The sequence below is a fragment of the Neofelis nebulosa genome, chromosome 13, assembly GCF_028018385.1.
Source record: "Neofelis nebulosa isolate mNeoNeb1 chromosome 13, mNeoNeb1.pri, whole genome shotgun sequence".
In the NCBI taxonomy this organism is placed as follows: Eukaryota; Metazoa; Chordata; class Mammalia; order Carnivora; family Felidae; genus Neofelis; species Neofelis nebulosa.
The window spans coordinates 72,350,433-72,372,783 of NC_080794.1; the positions used below are offsets into that span (position 1 = coordinate 72,350,433).

General features: G+C 37.7%; 3 protein-coding genes across 21 annotated transcripts in view; 2 read left to right on the forward strand and 1 right to left on the reverse strand.

Annotated features, from left to right (window-relative positions):
* The window catches only part of MXI1 (MAX interactor 1, dimerization protein), an 81,863-nt gene extending 77,349 nt beyond the window's left edge, over positions 1–4,514 (forward strand). For all 4 annotated transcript variants that reach the window (XM_058697731.1, XM_058697733.1, XM_058697732.1 and 1 more), the window contains one exon: positions 1,933–4,514. In XM_058697731.1, the coding sequence (XP_058553714.1) occupies positions 1,933–2,096 (164 nt within the window). In that variant the 3' untranslated portion in view covers positions 2,097–4,514. The remainder of the gene's footprint in view (positions 1–1,932) is intronic.
* A 5,816-nt stretch (positions 4,515–10,330) lies between these two features.
* On the reverse strand, positions 10,331–21,844 carry SMNDC1 (survival motor neuron domain containing 1). 2 transcript variants are annotated; one of them, XM_058697735.1, is made up of 6 exons: positions 21,677–21,844; positions 20,274–20,393; positions 15,428–15,570; positions 14,650–14,811; positions 12,301–12,454; positions 10,331–11,591 (listed from the first exon to the last, which is right to left on the reverse strand). In XM_058697735.1, the coding sequence occupies exons 2-6, from the start codon at positions 20,391–20,393 to the stop codon at positions 11,454–11,456; spliced, it is 717 nt and encodes a 238-aa protein (XP_058553718.1). In that variant the 5' UTR covers positions 21,677–21,844; the 3' UTR covers positions 10,331–11,453. The 2 variants fall into 2 exon arrangements, with proteins under 2 accessions (XP_058553718.1, XP_058553719.1); XM_058697736.1 differs by lacking the exons at positions 20,274–20,393; positions 21,677–21,844 and adding an exon at positions 17,482–17,614.
* Positions 20,389–22,351, forward strand: part of LOC131493356 (protein FAM136A-like) — a 41,975-nt gene continuing 40,012 nt past the window's right edge. For 9 of the 15 annotated variants that reach the window (XR_009252589.1, XR_009252590.1, XR_009252582.1 and 6 more), the window contains exon 1: positions 21,906–22,023. Coding sequence is in view for 1 of the 15 variants with exons in the window: in XM_058697737.1 (XP_058553720.1) it covers positions 22,210–22,235 (26 nt within the window). In the remaining 14 variants the exon portion in view is untranslated. The other 6 variants (XM_058697737.1, XM_058697740.1, XM_058697741.1 and 3 more) reach the window with 4 other exon arrangements.

Below are 22,351 nucleotides of genomic sequence, written 5' to 3' on the forward strand. Positions count from 1 at the left end.
AACAAAAGTTTACCAGAGACAACAGCAAGAACCTCAAGGACATGCCACATTTATGAATGACACTGAGGTGTGGCAGAAATAACCCTGAATTAGGAGGCAGACCTTGATGCTAGTCTTTTTTTCTACTGGTTACTAGCTGTGTGACTTTGTCAGGTGTTCAGCTTTAGCTGCCCTTCCTGATGTTAACTCCTCTTTGTACCCATCCCACCTCCAAATTTGACTAATGGTATATCTTCATTATAGTGTTCATTTTTTTTAGTAGTGCTAGTGTAGTACCTCTCTTCCCTATTCTTATCTGGAAGCCCTGTTTCCCAGTATTACAGGGGACTTTTAGTAATATCTCTAGTCCATTTGACTAGAGCAGTCTCTCATTTTACTTTGTTATGATTGAGTGCAGCATGCTCTGTTGGATAGGGTGTTTTGATTTTATTTTCCAGTTGTAGGTTGGATGAGTATTCTGTGATACCGGGAAACACTAAATAGCCTGTGAAGCATTGTGGATGTAAAACAAATAGTTATGAATTCATAGGATTGTTTGGACAGCTTATTTGGATAGATGCCTGCATTTTAGAAACAGATTTCTAAAACTTTTTGAAGCAACAAGTCCTTTTGAAAATTATACTCTTTGAAATAACTTACTCTGTCTTCTTGGGCTCAGCAAGAATCCACTTTTCCTAAAGCAATTGTGATCAGTGTGAACCCTTAGAATCAGTTCCAAATCTAAAACATTACGCTTTGAGTTTAAAAGAATTGAATAATCCTGAGTTCATTCTAGCTGTTATGGGAGAGAACAATTTTTCAAGTGCTTTTTTTTTTTTTTTTTTTTTTTTAAATTTTTTTTTTTCAACGTTTTTTATTTATTTTTGAGACAGAGAGAGACAGAGCATGAACGGGGGAGGGGCAGAGAGAGAGGGAGACACAGAATCGGAAACAGGCTCCAGGCTCCGAGCCATCAGCCCAGAGCCTGACGCGGGGCTCGAACTCACGGACCGCGAGATCGTGACCTGGCTGAAGTCGGACGCTTAACCGACTGCGCCACCCAGGCGCCCCTAGTGCTTTTTTTTTTTTTAAATGTATGTTGCATTTTATGTATTATTGGTGATTGTATATGTAATGCTTAACAAACTACCTGTTGATAGCTGGTCATATATGTATTTAGGGATTTTTTTTTAAATCATGTTTGATATTTGAAGTAAACTTAAATATCACCATTGAAATATCTTTACTATAATCTTTACTGTAGATCTCCCTATAATCCAGAGACCTTTCAGGCTCATACCCTCATTTCAAGCCATGTTTGATGCAAGAAAATTAAATTGAATTGAAGGCAAATCCCTCAGAGTTCACTTTGTAATGACTGGCTTAGTTTGGCTATTGAATACACAGAGGTCTTTATGATGAATCCTAGAAGTCTGTAGATCTGTCTGTAGAATGATATTACCAAAGGCAAGAATTAATGGATAAATTTTCTCGTTCACCTATACTAAGTTTATGCTTTTTTTCCTCTTTAAGGCAACTCTGATTAATAAACAGCACTGAGAATTAGTTTCTAGTTTAATGCAAAACAGATGTTGTTAAACCAGTTGGGGTTGGGATCTTTTAATATTAAGCACTAATTCCCAAATAGGCCAAGTGCTTTTGGTGGGAGGTCCAGACGGACTGGCGTCAAAGGCTTTAGAAAACTTGCTGCCTAAATTGAGACCACCGCTGGATACCAGACATTCCCCTTTGCAAAAATATATCCGTGTCTCTTCACCTTTCATTACTTCTGTCCTCCAGGGTTCACCGATAATAAGCTTGTATAACAATTATTTAAGAAAAATTATTTCATACTACCCAAAGTAATCACTTTTCTTATGCCCTTTCCTCATTAATTTTTGAAAGTGCATGTATACTGGATTACTGATGCTCTTCCTTTTTTCTCTTTGGCAGAGGAGATTGAAGTGGATGTTGAAAGCACAGAGTTCTCCCATGGAGAAGTGGACAATATCAGTACCACCAGCATCAGTGACATTGATGACCACAGCAGCCTGCAGAGTATTGGGAGTGACGAGGGTTACTCCAGTGCCAGTGTCAAACTTTCATTCACTTCCTAGAACCCAGCATGACATAACAGTGCAGGGCAAAATATTCACTGGGCCAATTCAATCCAAACAATCTCTTAAATTGGGTTCATGATGCAGTCTCCTCTTTAAAACTAAACAAAACTATACTTGAACAAAAGGGTCAAAAGACCTCTATTTAAGCAAATACTTAGCAAAAAGTGGGGCAGAGCCTCCCCAGCAGAACAAATACTCATTCGTATTTGAAAATCACAGCTTCTAATGGCAGCAGAAAACTTCTGTGAAATTTTCTTGATTTAGTTTATTTGAAAGAGGACATTGGAGATTCTGTCCTCTATCTTCTCTAGTTTGCTCATACTACAATGAGTAGACACATTTAAGGATGGGGTTATGAACCCTTCCCGAGTTTTAATGGTCCTAAAAAACAAAATCAAACCTATAGTAATGAGAAGACAAGATAATCAGGCATTAATCTTGGATAGCTAAAGAGCTATTAAAACTCAGCCTGGGACAGCTTATCATGAAGCCTGTGGATGATCAATTCTTGAAAAAACAAACAAAAAAACAAAAAAAAAAAAAAAAGCAAGCTCATTTCATGCTCTGCAAAAGGAGAGACTCCCATGAAGCCTTTTGAAAGGGATCATCATGCAGCTCAGCTTTCTGTTGGATTCCATGCTAAGCAAGCTAACCTTATCCTGCATTGTTAGCAGTAGGGCACCCAACCGCCAGCTCAACAGTCAGCGCCCTTAGGCCCTTGGGCAGCGTGGGGGCAGTCTGTATGACAGCCTCTACCACACAGGGCCTATAATTCGGATTGAGGGGCCAGAAGGAAAAAGCTCTCCATGCCTCTGTGTCTGCGTAGGCCAGAAGAGTTGTGCAACGCAGATTAGCAGGTCAAGGTCTGAGTCACGGCAGCATTTTTATTTCAGATTTTGATAACTGTTTGTATGTGTTGAAAACCAAAATGACATCTTTTTAAAGCTTGTCCATAAAAAACATAGATGTCTTTTATAGTGGAAAAACACATGGGAAAAAAATCATCTATTTTGATGCAGCATTTGATAATGATAAAACACCTCACACCTCACTCTTTATAGTGCACAAAACGAATGAGGTCTGGGCTAGGTAGAAAAAGGTCAATGCTGTTTTTGTTTTCTTTTAGAATCATTACCTTTACCAGCTTTTAACCATCTGATATCTATAGTAGACACATTATAATACTTAACATAGTTAAGTTTGGCACTTGTCTCATTTTATTGTAAAGGTTTGCTTCCATTTTCTTACAGGCAGTCTCTCTCCTTCCTCACAGTCCCACTGTGCAGGTGCTATTGTTGCTCTTCTCAATATTTTCAGAAATGTTTTCTTTTAAGTGAAATTTCTTTTCTAACCTGCACTTTGATGTCATGTGTTCCCTTTGTCTTTCAAAATCCAAGGTTCCCCCTGGCCCTCTCCTTTACCCCAGGAAGCCTTCTTGGACACCTTATCCCTGGCTCTTTGGACTTTGTATACTTTAAATAATTTAACTACCCTTAATTACTTAAAAAAAAAAAAAAGCTTTATGATTTTCATAACTTATTGCTGATTTTAATGGGTTGTTAATTTCAGTCCTGTAGTTTTATTTTGTTTAGATAGGGCTGGGCAAGGAAAAAGAAAATAAAGACAACCATATTTAGCAGTGCAGTTGAGTTGTGTGTGTAATGTTAGACTATCCTTTGTAAGTAGCACTTTAACAGCTTTCACTGCTTCTCTGTATGAAGTGTACCATCTTGGCCATACACAAGGCCTCAGCATATACTTACTTGTTTTTTGTGCTTTTCCTGTGCCTCCCAAAATATTTTATCCTTGATTGTGCTATGTTTGAGTGGAAGAAATTCTTTGAAGTAGATGTGTGAAAAACTGCATGCCTTTAGAAGCCCATTATTAGAACTTGCTAATAACTTCAGGTGCTGGGGACTTAATGAAAAACATGGCAAATTCATTTCTCTAGCCCAGGTAAATTACTTCTGGTTTTACTTATAATTACTCCTGGCTGGGTCAAAATGTTGCTCTATATATTTGCTTTCTTTTGACTTTCCCAAGGGAGACAGTTTAAAGACTCTGCTAACTACCATGGAAAGAAAATGGAAGCCAGTGATTCAGCTTCCATTTTGTTACTCCCATGGCATTCACTTACATCACTTGCCTAGGGCTGGAATTTCGGTCTTCATTCAGGAGAACTTGAGGTGCTGCCATTTTGTTGTATATGTACAAGTTGGTGGGCTGGGAAGCCTTTGTCACGAATCTATAATACCTATTTCAACTGCCCCCTAAATTACTCCTTCCCCGGGTTTGTTTTCCTTGTGGGAAGGGAATGGATTGTATGATGAGTGAAAAGTATTAATTTTTTAAAAGACAAATCGACTTTGAAGATATAAAAGTTAATTGCAAGAAATAAAAATTGTGAATGAAGAACACCCGAGTGCTTTTTGTACACCCTTCTCTATGAAGGAAAAAATATGAATGAGCATCCACACCTTGAAAAGCAACTATCTCCTAAGCTGATACTACTTCAGTAGTCCAGAATTAATGGCAATTTGAATCATTGCCATTTCCTGTTCTGTAATTTAAACAGGTGCCTTCTTGACTGATGTGATAGCTCCATGTAACCTAACTGCAGATGGTTTAATGTACCCGATAATCTTAACTGCTTCAGGTAGGACACAAAGCCATTTGTTATTATCTGCTCTTAATAACTTTTTAGAGGAATCGCTTTGTACTGTCATTTAAATTGAAAATAAGTCTGGAAGTTATTTAGTCCCCACCCACTAACCTGAGTTAAAGTACCCTTTGTGTAAAATGCCTAAGTAATATATTAATAGATATAGGTAAAGTCCTGTTTCAGTGCATATTTGTTACCAAAGAAGATTCTGATGAAGTCAAACTGTAGTTTCTGATTAGAATAGGTATGAGAATTCTGGTAGAAATGCCTTTTCCAGTCCCCATGACAGTGATAGCTTTTAGCATTATGAAGGGATTTCAAAAGGCAGGATTATTGAGGCAAATCTGCTAACCCAAGGCCACACTACTTCCTGGGTCATTTCTCATGAGAAAATTGTTTAACCTCTTAGGTAAGTTTCTTTGGGAAGTTTATTTTCTTCCACTTGAAGCAACTAGCTGCCTTTTCCCTTTCTTCTTTCATTATCCTTCCACCTCAAAAATTCCATAATTCCTACCAACAACAGCATAATGTGGGAAGAATAGAGTTTTTTGGGTCACATTTAAATCTCAGTTCTAATATTTGCTAAGGACTCTGGGCAAGTTACTTAATTTCTTCATGGAGCCTGTTTCCTCCTGAAAAGTTGTAAATACTACCTCTATCTTGAAAGATTGTAAGACTCAGTCTAGGAATTTGTAGCACCAAAAGGAAAGTTAAGAGGTATGTACTTCTCAGCTTTCTCTGATGAATGCAACCTTCTAATTTTTTCATCTTTAATCTTGAATTTTAGTTATTCTGACTCTGGGTCTTACAGAAAAAGACTATTTCTATTAAATAAAATGGTTCATTTTCACAAAATTCCATGACAGGCTATACTTTGTAAGAAGTCAATTTTGATGTCCTATAGAATTTTTTAAATAAAGACTTTATAAGATTGATGTATCAGCGGTTTTAGTGATTACCTGGTCTTTCTAAAAAAAAAGACTAACCTGAGCTTGAGTATGTTAAACACTAATAGTAACCATGCATAATGCCCTAGTTAATATTTAGTGTTGGCCTTGCCAAGAAAAAAATCTTGGCTCATGTACTAGATCTAATAGGAAACTGGTTTTCTTGTGGAATACATCTGAGTCTTTTAAATAATAAGTGTAGCTCAAGATACATGTACTGGCTGACAACCTCACTTCTTGGTTCTGTTTTACCTTTCTATACAGTCATAAATTGTTAGGGGAAATGGCTTAGATGAAGCTTTTTTAAAGTATTGCCAACTAACTTCCTATAATTTTGAAATTTTTTCCATTTCCTCAAGCTCTTAACTCTTTGTTATGGAGGGAATGCTTCAAGTCTTTACTGGTAGGGCAATAACTGCCATATTTATCTTAGATTTTCACATCAGGGCATCAGACAGCATTGTAGAATGTAAAAGCCATAAAATATCTCTAAAATATATTTCAAAAATACAGATTTAAGAGGTCAGTTGCTTCTAAATTAGCACTATCACACTCTGAAAGCTATGTCAACTAAACCTGACAGTGCTTTTTTGGAAGGAAAAACTTGGCAAAAGAACCAAAGGGATATTTACTCCTTCCTGCATACTTCTGAGCAATGAATGAACAATTGGGCAATTACCATCTATTAAAGACTAGCCTAGCTGCAGGTCTCAGGCTTCAACTCTCGTTTTCCCAGGATATAGAATCAAGTGTTTCCTCCAAGCCTGAATTCTTTCTTTGGTTAGAAATGCATCGCATCTTGCTAAAGTCAGTTCAGGGCTTGAAAGGGGAAAAAATAAAAGCACATCCAGTTTCACCAAGAAAAGGAAATCATGAGCCAGCAAAATAATACGACTTTGGGCCTAAGGTTGACACAGTAGCTCTTCAAACAAAAAGCAACCTTTTCTCCTAATGCGTGTTAACTACGGTTTCTTTAGCTGTGATCTTAAATAACTGGGAAAACAAATTACAATTGTAGTAATTGCAGTAGCTTGAGTCTGTACTGGTTTTGTAAAAATGAATTGGTGAAATGCTTGGTGTAAGTAAATTGTCAATTTTTATTTCCTAGGAACTAGAAGATTACTTTATCCAAAGTTCGGTATTTTTAGCTAGTTCAGCTGTCAACTACCAAAGGCCCAGTATTATTTTCAGATCTTCTTTACCCCCTCAAGTCCACAAAAGAACCACTTTTATATATACATAAGCTGAAAGGCAGAAAAGGCAATTGAAGAACCTCACAGAACTCTTACCACCTTCATCTTGTTTTCTTTTACTACTTTCTTTTGGCTAGTCCAAAACAAATTCTTAGAATGTCAATATTGGTCTCTGTGTCTCTTAAGGTATTTTTTTAAGAATATGACTGTACACACACAGTATTAGGGGATTCAATTACTTGGGTTTGTGTTTAAACTGTGGTATTACCTGTTACATTGTCTGCTATGCTCTTCCTCTCCACTATAGTAAAAACTCAGTTTAACTTGCAACTCAAAAATCCTAGATATAAAGCATGTTTACATTTACTGTTGAACAGGTAAATTACCATTTATAGTAACTGGTTGCTTCATAGTAAAATACAAGTATTACGATTCAGCAGATATTTATTGAACTCTTTAAAGATTTTAACAAATATAAAAACTAGTTTTAAGATTTTTTCCCCCTTCATCTTTCAGTTAATATCCAAGTTGAGGCAAAAAGCCAAACCAGAGCTTTAAAAATATTTTTTGGTTAAACTTGCAGAAGTGAGGTTTTTCACCTTTTGTAATTACAATCTACAGACACATGATTTATAAAACTATGATTTTTGTTGGTTAACCTGACGGTTTTCCCTTATTTTTTTTAAAGTTCATTTATTTTGAGAGGGTGAGAGTGAGCACGCATGAGTGTGGGGGGTGGAGGTGGGGGAGGGGGGACAGATCTCAAGCCGGCTCTGTTCTGTCAGTGCAGATACCTTACAAGGGACCCAAACCCAGGAACCATGAGATCATGACCTGAGCCAAAACCAAGTCTGGACACTTAATAGACTGAGCCAGCCAGGCACCATCCCCCTTGCTATTTTAAAAGGCAGATTCACTCAGCATTAAAACTGCATTGTAGGGGCGCCTGGGTGGCGCAGTCGGTTAAGCGTCCGACTTCAGCCAGGTCACGATCTCGCGGTCCGTGAGTTCGAGCCCCGCGTCAGGCTCTGGGCTGACGGCTCGGAGCCTGGAGCCTGTTTCCAATTCTGTGTCTCCCTCTCTCTCTGCCCCTCCCCCGTTCATGCTCTGTCTCTCTCTGTCCCAAAAAAAATAAATTAAAAATGTTGGGAAAAAAAAAAAAACAACTGCATTGTAATGGAAACACACCCTGTGCACATACACACATGCACACCCTTCATTGTGACAGAGCATTTAAAATAAGGAGTTATAATAAATGAACGCACTTCATTTTGGTTTGATGTCTAATCTTCATACTCTTCAGAAAATTGCCAGTTACTAATGTAACTTTTCCTTCATTTCAAAAATCAAACTTTACATTTAACGTACAACATGGTTATAGGCCAGGGATGCACACCAATCACCTGTCGTGTTTGTCTCGAAACAGATATACTTTGGCCTAAATAGCTCTGGAATAGGACCCAGATCCAGGAATTTCTCTAATTTTAAGCAAGCATTAGAGGTAACTATTATAAACTTGTAACCTCTTCCCATTACAGATATGCGCTAAAATATTCTAACACAAAAACTTCTATAGCATGTACTTAATACAGAACTTTGGTAATTTGATAGCACTTCAGTAATACATTTGTAACTCAAGGCTTCAAATTATAAGTAATGGGCATTATAATCCATTATAATGTGAATTTTTTTTTTAATATTTATTATTTAGAGGGTAGGGAGGGGCAGAGAGGGAGAGATAATCCCAAGCAGACTTAAGCTGTGAGCGTGGAGCCTGACTGCAGAGCTTGAACCATGAGATCATGACCTAAGCTGAAATCAAGACTCGGATGCTTAACCGAGCCAACCAGGTGCCCCTGAATTGTCATTGTTAAGGTTAGGAAAAAAAGATCTTCACCATTACTGCTTGCACAGTAATAGCAAACACTTCTACAGTGTTTACCATATGTCAGGTATTCTAAGCACTTTACACATAATAACTCACTCATCCTTACAACCTAATGAAACACACTCTCATATTCTACAGCTCAGAAAACTAAGGCAAAGAAGAGTTATGCACACAGGTTACAAATGGGCCAGGATTCAATCAGCAGTCTGGCTCCTGAGTCCTCTATGGCCTTTCTACATGTTAATTAAAAAAGCATTTGTTATCTGTGACATTAAAATTTTAAATGTAATTATTTCCGTTTTTCTGGGGGGAGGGGGTTGGGACTGTTCTTTCCTTGAAATAGTCAATAACAAAGTCAAATGTCAAGTTTTGAGAAGATCCATGACAGCTACTTGGGGGCTGTACATGACAAATGGTTTATTCAGTTTCATCAGAGCTTCAAGACTCCTTTCTTGACAGAGGGGAAATTACATTTTATAACAGAGCTCCATAAGACAGTGTCATATTTGATTTTAAGAGTATTGAACTTAGCCACCTTCATTTGTAAAATACCACTGGTATCATGCTTCTCATTAAAACCTCACACTAGGAGACAGGTACTCCATGTCCCTAGGGATCCTTTTAGTTTAGTCCAGAAACACTGTTATCATCTTGACACCAGGACTTTCAAAGGGCCGTATCTAGGTCTTTGACACAAAGACTCCTGTGCTATACACTTTTTTTCTTAATGTTTTATATAGTATGGTCACCTTTATTCCTTTTCTCTCCTGCAAAGCCCCTCCAGAATTAAATGTGCAGAAATTAAATGTGACTCTTTGGGTCAAAGGAGATACAAGTCTCAACACAAGAGTCTTGCCTACACAAACACCAGGTGAAATTACTATTCCAACAAACATGCCAAGGTAATCTCACCAAAATCCATTTTGTGTGGTGGCACAATTATACCAAATTTTCTTCCAAGTGCTTTTTAGAGTTTCCTTGCAATCCTTCAAAGATACCATTATTAGTTCTTAAGATACTTGTTACACCGGTTACAAGAACAGTGTATTTTTAGGAATTCTTCAGGCTAAGTAGCCCCTTTCTGTTGTAATTTGTGCCATGTATTTAAGAAAGACTTCACCTTTCATTCTGTCCTACAAGTTCTACCCTGTGGCCATAAATTATAGAAAGGAAAACAGTGATCCTCCTGGGTTGGGAGGGAGGAGAAGGGGCAATATAAAGAATTCTACTTCTCACCACTGTCCTCTTAAGTTTCAATTTGCCAAAATAATTAAAATTCATTAAATTTTTATTTTCCCCCTTACCAAAAATTTACAAACACCTCTATACACAGCACAAACCCTTAAAATAAAAATAGTTTGTCCTTTAGGATCCAATTTCTTATATCTAATGGAAGAAGTACATAAGGATTTATTGAAACCTTTATCACACACTCAATATTCTCTTTTCTGTGGAAATGATGAATGCATGTACACTGAAGCTTAATCACTAGATCAATGCTGCCAGCTAGGACTTCACCACCCTTCTGTTAACACATCCTGGAGATTTTAAAAACACTTTATTTAATAAAAGTTAAACATACAAAAAACTGAAATTAACACATATCCTAAAAATCACCATCTTCCAGTAATAGGAAGACATTTTACTATGCATATATTTGGCTTAAACTCAACTCAGGATAACTGTGATGTTCACTTAAACCAACAAATGCTGACAACTTGATCTAGTTAACAAAAATTACAAACTCAGCTACATGAACATAATATACAGGGAAATTATGGTCAGATTAATGCACAAGAAATACAGTAAATTTTTAATGATGAAACATTCAGTATTCTTGTTCATTAATTTAGCCTTGGTTTTTTTGTTTTTTGTTTTTTTACAAAAATAGTATCTACACTGTATACAGGGCTATACATCAGCTTTTTGTTTTCTTATATAAACATTACACATCCAAAAAATGGTACCACTACCATAAAGGAAAAATCAACACAGGAAAAGAGCAAACATTAAAAAAAAAAAAACACCACCTTAGAAAAGGTAGCAGGTCCTAAACATGGTTTCTTATCACATAAAATTAAAACTCAGTGGAAAGAATGTAAAAGCTGAATCAATTTTAGAGATAGCCTAATAGGCTTAGCAAACAAATTATTGAAGGAAAAACCTCAAAACAAAGTTTGCCATTTACAAATTAACATTTCTAGGCTTAATTAGGCAATAGCTAGGTTTACATTGAAAATAAAAGAGCTCTTTAACAGGTTGGTATTTTGCCTTGATGTTCCAGTGAATTGCTACAATATGTGGCAAGTTCAAAGATCTGAGTATTCCAAGTTAGGACTTCACAAAATGTATACACCATCCATTAAGTAAGGGCCTGATATTAGGAAGATCAACAATTCATCTAAGTGCTGTATTTATGCAGCATCTATCTAGAAAAGTTGCTTTATTCAACAAACTTTGAGGAAACTGTGGTAGTAGTAACAAAAGTTAAATGAATAGCAGTTATCAAATGCAATTTCTTCAAGTTTCATTCTATTGAAGTCAAACAAGGACGACAATGGTATCTTCCTTACTCATCTAACAAATAATTTACCTTTAGAAAAATATAAGGATAAAAAGGTAAATGTAAAGCCCTGCAGAGATGAAATCCAACAGTTTTTCTGATTATTGAGGCATCAAATGCCTGACATTGTATTTAGAGGTATCTTGATATTGTGTCATAGGTTTATCAGCAATTCCACAAGTTCCTACTCCAACTTTGCCGGTTACACTCTCAGGTGAAGCAAAAATACTCCTTTTAACCTAGTGGAAATAAAACAGAAACCATTTTGATTAGTTTTGGGGGAACAAAATTTCTATGATACACTTAAGTACATCAAGAGAACTGGAGTGCTCTTTTAAATAAAATCTACCAGAGATCCCCAGCATATAAAGCAGGTTAACAAACAGGTAGGATTCACCACACTCCCTCTAAGGGTATGTTAGGTACCAAACAGTTTTTCAAATTTTAATTTATAGAAGGGTAAACAATCTAGATCTTTTGTAATTCCTGATATAAACTCTCTCATAGTGTTTCTATTGCAGAGACCATGGCTAATGGAGATATTTTGCAATAAGCCAAATGGAAGATTGAAGAGGATTATAACAAGACCCAGCTATGATCTTTTGAACCTATGTACCACATTTTTTCATTTATTTTTTAATGTTTACTTATTTAAACAGAGAGAGAGAGACAGAGCATGAGTGGGGGAGGGGCAGAGAGAGAGAGAGAGAGAGAGAGAGGGAGACAGAATCTGAAGCAGGCTCCAGGCTGTCAGCACACAGCCTGACGCAGGGCTCGAACCCACAAACTGTGAGATCATTACCTGAGCCGAAGTTGGATGCTTAACTGACTGAGCCACCCCAGGTGCACACCCCCCCCCCACCCCCCGCCACCTTTTTCATTTTAAAGTTATTTTAATGATAGTTACACTTTTCAAGTTTACGAAGTATGATGAAAGGATTTACTAACCTGGCCTTTTTTGTTTTTAGAATAGGCTCTATTGTTAAACTGTTGCCATTTCACCTTCTGGTCCTCTCTTTCCTGCTCAAGTTCTTTTATTCTCTGTGCTTTTTTCAAAGCTTTCTTCTTTTTATATTCACGCTGCTGGGCAATCATTTCTTTTCTGTGTGGATATAACAGCTCAATGTCAACTCTTAAGATTTAATAGGTGATTTCTTTAGAGATATTTAGCAGTGCAAAAAACAAAAACAAAACCCCAGAACAACAGTAACAACAACAAAAACCCATAATAAACCTACACATTCCATGAATAGAAGCGCTAAACATCAACAGTGCCAATCACCCAGTATTACTACGTAAGGTTATTTGAGATACACAGCATCCTTGGAAGCTTTCAAACCATATCTATAATCTATTACCCATTCAAATCAAATATTTAAACTCGGACTTTCTGAAATTTACATCACTTTTTCCAGATGTGTTTTAGAATGAGTTTTAATGTTAATAGAGGTCTAAACCTTTATCCTTTTCTAAATGGATAGCAAGTTTATGCTGCATTTTGCAAAACTATATAAAGAGATGCAATGCAGATAAAACTATTTCATCTAGACTAGAAGAGTACAGAACAAAGGAAAATCACAGCTTAAAATTCTTAAAAACAAAAACTGGGGTTTTCAAAACCACTCCTCTATCTAGGATCAGAGCCTAAAGCTCTCTCAATAATTTCTGCTCAGTTTACATACTGACTTCTCACCAACAGGATGATGAGGTCTTTAAAAAAGAGGCAATACAATCTAGAGGTCTTTGTATCATGTAATCATCACTATGAAGCTAAGGGTGGCTTTTTTACACAGATGTCAAAGACTAAAAATAGAGCGATGTTACATTGTTCTACGGTCTGATTTTTTACTTTTTTTTAATGTTTGTTTATTTTTGGGAGAGAGAGAAAAGAGTACGAGTGGGGAAGGGGCAGAGAGAGACAGCAACCCAAGCAGGCTCCAGGCTCTGAGCTGTCAACACAGAGGCCGATGCAGGGCTTGAACCCACAAACCGCAAGATCATGACCTAAGCTGAAGTCGTACGTTTAACTGAATGAGCCACCCAGGCGCCCCTACAGTCTGATTTTCTTATTGGGATACTTAGGTGATCTAGTTTCCCCAAGCTCAAATATATTTACTTATGTAGCAACTTTTTAAAGTCTTGAGGGGCGCCTGGGTGGCTCAGTTGGTTAAGTGTCCAACCCAGGTCTTAAATTTCAGGGCCCTGAGTTCAAGCCTCACCGTTGCTCCATGCTGGTCATGGAGCCTACTTAAAACAACAAAACTGTTGAAAAATCCACAAAGAGAAAACTGGAAAATGTGTGTAAGTTTATTAAAATGTTAATTCTACCTCATATACAGGTCAAGCCATACACTTCTCTATCCTCCCACTGCTGCTCCCTGAGTTCAGGACACCATTACCTCACACCTGATCACTGCACTAGCTGCTTTCCCTCGGCTGTCAGGGATTATTTGAAAGCTCAACTATGATCATATTATCTCCTCTATTTGAAATACATCAGTGGCTGTCAAGCTCTTTGTGATTTGGCCTCAACCTCTAAGCTCTTGTCAAACCACCCATCTTCAAGCCCTATTTTCACTTATAGGAATTTGTTTCCGTTACCTCTATGTTCCCACCTTGTTTTCTTTAAGTAAACATTTACTAAACTCTTACTACATTATCAAGAACTGTACCACATGCTTTATTAATGCTAACACTTAATCCTTAGAACCCTACAAAGTAGATACTATCAACCCTGTTTTACAAATGAGGAAAGAAGTTAAAAAGTTTGCCCAAGGTCATACCTTCAAGTTCATTACCTAGCTAACTCCTTTTCTTTTCAAATCTCAGTTTAGATGTCATTTTCTCAAAGAAATTTGCCCTGATGACTAAAGTACAGTTTAGGTATCTTTTCTCTGTTCCCTTAAAGTACCCATTATGTCCCCTTAGTAACTTCTATAATTTACTATTAAAATTCTCCTTTAATTTTGTGTTTTCTTCTCTAGACTATAAACTCAATCAGGACAAGGTCCAAGTTGGTTGTCTTCACTATGGTATAACTCCAGCACATGGTTCAGTGAGAGGCACATATTATCTTCTTAATAAATGTTTACTGAATGCCTAAGTGGGAACCAAAATGTCTTCACTTTACCTAGGTATACACATACAATGCTGACCCTATACAGCTAATCTTCAAAACAACGATAAGGAGTATTTTAACATTCTCACCCTAATCTAGCCTGCGTGAATTCCACAGACTACCTCAAATACCAAAATGGGGAAGATTACATTTAAACTGCTAAAGTCAAAGTCACTTACTTTGACATGGGCTTGTTGCCACTGTCCTCCTTTGCCTTCCTTCCTTCTTCTACAGGTTTGAGGTTCAACAGTGGAGTCACTTCAGCATTGCCATAGCCAGCAAAGGTGATTGCAGCGGTGCCATTTTCTTCATCTATCTCCTCAATCTCGGCTTCATAACACCTGTAAAGATATCATGACTGTAAGCAGGTGAGTAAAGGTTTAGTACTCAACCTATAAGACTTACACTGCAGTGATTCAACTATTACATGTGTCTAAAACGGAACTTCTGTAATCAGTTGGCTCTTTGGTAAAGATAATACAAACAGTAGTTGGAGTTAGCCATCTACTATCAAAAATAAAAGGGGTTCCTAATCAAAATATTGTCAGGAAAGTCTACATGTCTATTAAATGTGCTTTAGTCTATCTCTTTGAGAAAAGATATTTTGTATAGGAATAACTTCAGTGTATGTGCTTCACGTAAGTCTAAGATAGCCAACCATTCACTCAATTTTCAATCTGAGGAAGAAATTAGGATTATTTTTTAACTATCCATTCATTTTCCTCTGCTTTGATTTTTCTGTCCTTTAGGATCCAAGCCCACCACTGCCCCAAAATTTATTCTAAAGCTAAAAACTAAACTGTATTATAGTGGTAACCACCCAAGAATCAAATTGACTTTACAAATCATATTGGCTATACAGAAAGATTAAAACAGGGTAGTTCAAACTGAATAAAAACTTCTTACCATTGTATTTTATTATTTCATGTTATAGTTAGAGTTTTTTTCTACACTTACTGTCCATCTTCACTCCAGATTGCCATACACTTGTCTCCTACTTTCCATGAATGAGTGGGCTGAGAAGAAGCAAAACTGTCTGAACTTGCAAGAGTTTCAGAAGGCTGAGTTGACAGAAGGTCTTTGGTTAGTTCTATAACTTCCTAAAAAGAAAAAACAAAAACCATAGCATTATTTTTATAATTTGCTTATCACCTTTCAACAGGTTTTTATTTTGATGACTTTAGCTCTCCACCATAAAGCACTTATTAAGTACACTACATAAATCTACTTGCAGTTCGTAACGATACTATGATGTAGGTACTACGATTATCCTCATGTAGAAACTAAGATACAATATTTTATACAGTGGTGGAACTGGGATTTAAACCCACAGTTGCCTTTCAATTAACCTCAAATACTAACAGAAAGCGGCAGACTTGAGCTTATACCATTCTTCCTTTCTTTCTTCCTCTCTCTTTCTCTTTCTTTTTTTAAGTAAGCTCTACACCCAACATGGGGTTTGAACTCCTGACCCTATTATCAGGAGTCGCTTGTTCTACTGACTAAGCCAGCAAGGTGCCCCTACCATGGCATTATTTCTAAGTGCCTATTTTAGCTGAAGAGATCTAATATGAGAAACAATCAATTATGAGGGACTGAACTAGATTCAAGATCACTTTTATCTTCTATCTTTTTCACATGTATTTCATGCAACTGGATTGTTTTACAGGGCATTATTGGCAGTAGTATTAACTCTCTAGCCAACATGTTCCCCAAACCCAAAACACTTGAAGCAACCTTATTAGTAATACATATTTCTACTAAAGTATTATAGGCATATAGAAAAAGCCAGTAGTCTTCCTAGTCACTTATTATAAAACTTACCCCATCCAGATAAGCAAATTACCAGGTCAGATTTAAAATATTCTAAAAAGCACATTAGCACAGCTTCATTTAAAAGGAAAAAATAAATGTAACACACATAGGCAGGCAATACCTGCCTGTGTGGCAAATATTTTCTCTATTTCAGGCTTACACTTATTGGCTTCATTCAAGGGTGTTTGGTAGGGTTAGTTAAAAAACTTAAAAGATACAGTACAAATGGCCAGATTTTGCTACCTATCTGCTTTTTTCACTCCAATGAAGATCTAGGTTATGTATTACCTTATATGATTTATTTTAAAAACTTACATACCTGTTCCCCACTGTTGCATATAAAATACCTTAAAACATCACAGTGTTTTGGGAGAAAAAGTAGCAAAGTTAAACTCTATACTGAGTTTATGTCTCCCACTGAAGTTTTATAATAGTAGCTCTGGTTCAGTAGCCAAGAAGTTATATATTACCTCTTTCCTAAAGATTCTAAATCTTCCTGGCTATTTCTGAAAAACTAATATTTGAGCCTTCAAAAAAAAAGGGGGGGGGGAGTAAGCCCTTGGAGAAAGGCCTGTTTTGTAAATAGAAAAACTAGGCTAACTCAGATTTGAATTAAAAATTCAGTATAGTATCTTAAATGACATTTTATTAGGTACCAAATAGCCATTCAAATGCCTTTTAATTAGATAATCCTTTGCAAATAAGGCAAAGAATTTCCAAATAAATAGATCAGGTACTATACAAAGAAGAATAAACTGTCCAGTCTTGTTTTTAATCAATTACTATTAAGGCCAGGAATATAATCCTTGACTCAAGAGCCAATACAATCCTTATCACTAAATAATTCCATTTAACTAAAACACAAACATGATTTCTGCATTTGTAGGTCTCTGATTTAGATTCTACCTCTCTTAAGACAGAGCATCTTGCCATTTTATTTTCCTAAGGAAATTACAGTTTCACCAAAGGGTCCTGAAAAGCTGTGCATGTTACAATAATTTTCAGAGCCCTGCACTGAAGTGACACTTTAAAAAAAATCCAGGGCTTATCCCTAGTTGTCCTTTCATTTTGCCATGTTTTACATACCCCTCCCAACAAACTATGAAGACCCTTTCAATGTTTTCTTTACATGTGCATATGGACCAAAGTATTAGAGAAACTATTTTATGTATGAGGGGGTTCTTAAAGGTACATACCATTAATTACTTTTCCTCCCCCAAGTCTGAGTTCTGAAACTGCTCCTTCATCGACAGATGGGCAGCAGTTACAGTAATCGGCAATTCCAGGAAGCATCAGATGTTGTGATCTACATATCAGCAGGTCAAAGGGTGCACTCAAGCACTCTGCTTACTGAAGGAAGGCGTTTCGGGGATGCAGAGAGCCACTGTAATATATGAGACAAGTGACTTGACCCCTGCCTCCTTTAGAACCAGTTTATTCAGCAAAACAGCCTAATAAATTGACTATTTTTGTGATTATCACAGACTGCCTCGGGAGCTAGTAAAAGCTAGCCTAGATTTTACTATACCTACTTTTTTAAGTGAAAAAAGGCAATTAGGACTTCAGTAGATTAATGTGCTGCCTGCTGAGTAACTGTATTCTATATGAAAGACAGTACATATAAATGTGGAAGCCTTACTGGCAAAATGAAGTCAATGAAAAATGTAGGAAAGCACTTTGTCATAAATGAAAGGGGAAACAAATTCAAAACCAGGATAAAGACATTCCACTAAAGGAACACAAAATAAAAAAGGCCACAAACTCAGTCATCAGTCTGAACAACTTTTCAGCAAATATAAAAGGCAGAATTAAATATCCAAGGTATGAGGTATATCCCAGAAAATAGAGAAGAGAAAGAAAGGAAAATTATTTTTAAAAAACCCACGACAAAACAGGAGCTATAACTATAGTCAGTGGAGACAATTACTAGGTGGAAGCAGATATGTAAACACTTTTCAGAACTTTAATCTTCAATGACGCCTTCCATCTCTGAGTAATTTTCAGTTCAAAACAGACCTGTATCTAGTAAACCAAAATGAAAAATTTGTTTTCATGACAAATTAAGAGCAAAAGAAATCGTGATCACATCTGGTCAGGAAAAATGTACTATATTACTGCTATCTGAAGTTTTAGAACTTAAGCTTCTAAATCTGTGCTATCCAATATGGTACTCACATGTGGCTACTAAAATAAAATTAAGAATTCAGTTCTTCAGCTATCCTAGCTACAGTTCAAATATTTAATTGTCCCTAGTGGCTCCAGTACTACAGTAGATATAGAACGTTTCCATCATCACAGAAAGTTCTACTGTAAACAGTGCTGTTCTAAATGGTATTTTACGGATAAATAACCATTACTAACTGAACCCTACATAAGCCATTTATGTGCTTACCACAATGCCTACCACAATGGTCTCTCTCCCTATAATACTTCCATTATAGATCATGTCATAGCAAGGCAATTCTGCCTGGACCCTGACAATTCATTCCAGAAACATTAAAAAGACCTCACAATAATGTTGTTTCAACCTTCACTCCCAACTCCCCCTCCACCAGTTCCACATATATCCCTCCTCCAACTGCCCAGGAAGCAATATACACAATATTGACAATGGTTTATTTTCTTCAAAGAAAAAAAGGACTGCTTTTAAGTTGGTAAAACAAGATGCATGCCAGGATCCTTCTTTGAAGCAAGCAGAAAGCTGGCCTAGGAATGGGAGAAACTGCTCCCAAAACATCTTTTTATTATTGACTGGCACTCTGAAATTCAGTGGCCTGACTTCTACATACTGAAGATGGGTCTTGTTTTCTGTGTTTTTAAAAACCACATACTATTGCAACTCAGGCAAGTTTATCCTAAATCTACAATTTAAACCTGAAAATATTCAACTCATTTTAATTATGTCCAGATAAATCCTTTCAAAGTCCTGTATCTGGACACCATTTCAAATAAGTTTCATTCATTTGCAGTTCTAATATCCCTAAAATATTAATTTTAATGGGCAAGAGGATGATAAAGGGAGGGAAAAAATTTAGATAGGATAAAGATGATTCAAGTTTTGTACTGAATCAGTAAAGACCATCTAACCAAAATACCTTTTAAAATTTTCAAAATAATCAGGTTCAAAATTTTAAGTTCTCAAAATTTTTTAAAATGAATACACATGTACATACATACAGTATTTTTATTAATCAACATAATGTTCTAAAAAACAACAGATATTTACTATAATGGTTTTGTCTGTCTTGAAACCCCAGTGCAAATTTTAAAAAGCAAGTTTCATACCTACAGAACTCTTCCATGACAAAACAAATTAAGATATCCTTCCCACATCAATTTAACCTCAACAAGCGCCAACAACTACACTGTAAAATCTACCCTTAAATTCAAGCACTATGTAACATTTATGCAGAAAACAAGTATCTCCTTAAATATTTTTATAATGTGTTTTCAATATAAGATGTTTACCTGCTAGCTTTGAAACGCACATACCCTCTTATTTCATGTTCAAGAACCTTGTGACATTAAAAAGAGCCCTAATCATGTTACATTTTTCTCATTTTTTTAGTCATTTATAAAATTCTTCCACATTTGTTTTCATTCTAGTACAATTAACATTTTTAATTCCATATTATTTTTGTCCTTTTAGTTACCTTTGGAACTAAATTTCTTTTGCCAGATCTTTAAAAATAAAAGTACTTTCCACTGTAAAGTTAAATCAACTCTGATTTTTAAAAAATTATATGAGCATATAAAATTTACACAACAAAGAACAATGCTTTACTCATTTCGCTGTATACAACTGAGGAAGCGGCAACCCTACTTCTGTGAGCAATATACACCTATGTGCATATACACGTTTACACACAAGGGAGGATAGCGGGAGAAACACTCCGAATTGTGCTTTGGATTCTATGCAAGAAATCATCTGAAAAACACAAATACTTTTTTTCAAACAATATAACTATTAGCGTCCTCTGATACTTACTTGTAAATCTTTCTTTAATTTCAGCAAATCTTCATTTTCTCCATTTCCAGACAATGCAGCTTCAACTTGCTGGAGTTGAGCTTTGTAGCTTGCCAGCTGTTTTGCTAGATCCTCTGACATCTAGAGAAAGTAAAAAGGGTAAGACCGTGAAAACTGAACAAAAAACACCATAAAAAATAACTTCCCTGTCTGCCTGACTTAATCTTTACCAGTTTTGCTCCCAACTCCTTCATAGAAGTCATTGCTGCAGCTCCTCACCATTACCTTTACACTTAGTTCTGAGAAAAGCTGTGAGCCAAACCCAAACATCAAGGCAATGAATTCTGCAGAGTATAAACTTGTCAGATAAATTCCACACAGAAACAGAAAATAAGAGCTAAGATAAAAGGGAAAAGGAGAATTTCTATTTTTTAAACTTGTGTTAACAAGGAAGGCACTGTATTTGGCTGAGTTGTTACATCTTCACCAAAAAAAAAAGGGGGGGGGCAGCACTAATCGGTTGGAAGAGTCAAAGACTGCCGACAAAAATATTTTGAAGCACTAGAGAAAACTTCCAGAACAAAATACAAATAGCTTTTGGATTAACTACATAAAAAATTCTCTGTACACGAGCTCTTCAGTTAGCGTTTTTAGAACCTCTTCCCCACAGCAAACCAACCAACCAACCCCCCCCCCCTCCAAAAAAAAACCAAGTCACTTAAATACTGTCGATGCAGCGTCTCCATCAGAGAAACCGCACAAATACTATCCCAGTTAGGCATTCTAAGGAGCGTGCCTTTCACCAAATCTGGCTCATTCTTCTCCGGAAAGTAAGATGAAAGAATCCTTTCTCGATTTACAAAGCAAACACGCCGGGTTTCCGAGGATCCTTCTCTGTGTTTACGATTCCCGTCCAACGACAGCCTGGAAGCTTGGAAGGGCTCCAAGGGGGCTACGGCTAGCCTGCCTGCTCTCCTCCCAGTCACCCAACACCTCGGGGCCCGCCACAACTGGTCCATTATTTCAGACCTCGACATGCAAACACAATCTCCAGGGAAACCGAAAACACAAACGGAGCGGACCCCAGCGGGGCCAGAGCCTCACACCCCCACCCCCCCACCCCAAACACGCTCGGCACAGAACGGCCGAGGGCGTCCTAAAGAGGCCTCCCGCGTCCCCACCCCACCCGACGACGGGTTTCCGGGGTTAGCCTAGTTCGCCGCCACGACACCGAGGCCCGAGCCCCACCCGGGGCAGCTCAGGGCCCAAAACCCTAGCTGGGAGAGGTGGCCGGGCTCCCAACGTCCCTGCCGGCGCCCAGGCCTCTCCAGGGCGGCCCACTCCTCGGCCTCAGGCCTCCGCTTCAACTCGAGAGAGGCCGAGGCCTAGCGAGGCCCCGCGGTCTGCCTCACCCGGTTCGTTACCTTGTGTGGGGTTGGGGGCAGGGCGGCAAGAAGGGGTCGGGACGGCGACAGCGGCGGCAGCAAAGGGGAAAAAAAAAAAAATCTCCGCGGCAACAACAGGGCGACTAGATCTGAAACAGAACTTGCTCGGCGATGAGGGGGAGGGGAAAAAAAGCTGGAGACTGGAAGGAGGAAAAGACAGAAGCGGGTGAAATCTCGCGAACGTTGAAAGCCTCGCGAAAGGTCGCCCTACTCACGCGATTCCCAGCGTTCTCTGGGCGGCCCAGCCTTACTGGCGTTAGGGACGCGGACTGGGCGGAGCTTCGTTGGAAGGAAATGGCGTAGGTGGGCCGCGCCAGGCGCCGGATGTAGGTCTGGCTTATCTCAATTTCTGCTGAGAGTCGAGAGACGTTACCTTTCGTAGGAGTTGGTGCCTTTGGGCCATTCCTTAAATTCCCGAGGGAGTAATCGCGTGTGCCTTCTTAGACTAGTGGTGCTGGGAGTTGGGAGGAACGGCGTTTAGTGCAGCGTTTGTACTAGTGTTGGTTCGCAAAATGTGGTCCCGGCAACCTAGTTCCTGGTAATTTATTACAAATGCAAATTCTCAGCACCCATCCCACACCTACTGAATCAGAATCTCGAGGTGGCTCAGCAGCCTAGTTTAACAAGCGCTCCAGGTGATACCAATGTCAGCCC

What these genes read in the sequence shown, in the direction of transcription:
- SMNDC1 (XM_058697735.1), bottom strand. Translation starts at nt 20,393, where the DNA reads ATGTCAGAGGATCTAGCAAAACAGCTGGCAAGCTACAAAGCTCAACTC. An exon ending in ATCTGGAGTGAAGATGGACA is followed by an intron (nt 14,812 to 15,427) that starts GTAAGTGTAGAA and finishes ATATCTTTACAG; the next exon opens with GTGTTATGAAGCCGAGATTG. An exon ending in GGCAACAAGCCCATGTCAAA is followed by an intron (nt 12,455 to 14,649) that starts GTAAGTGACTTT and finishes ATATCCACACAG; the next exon opens with AAAAGAAATGATTGCCCAGC.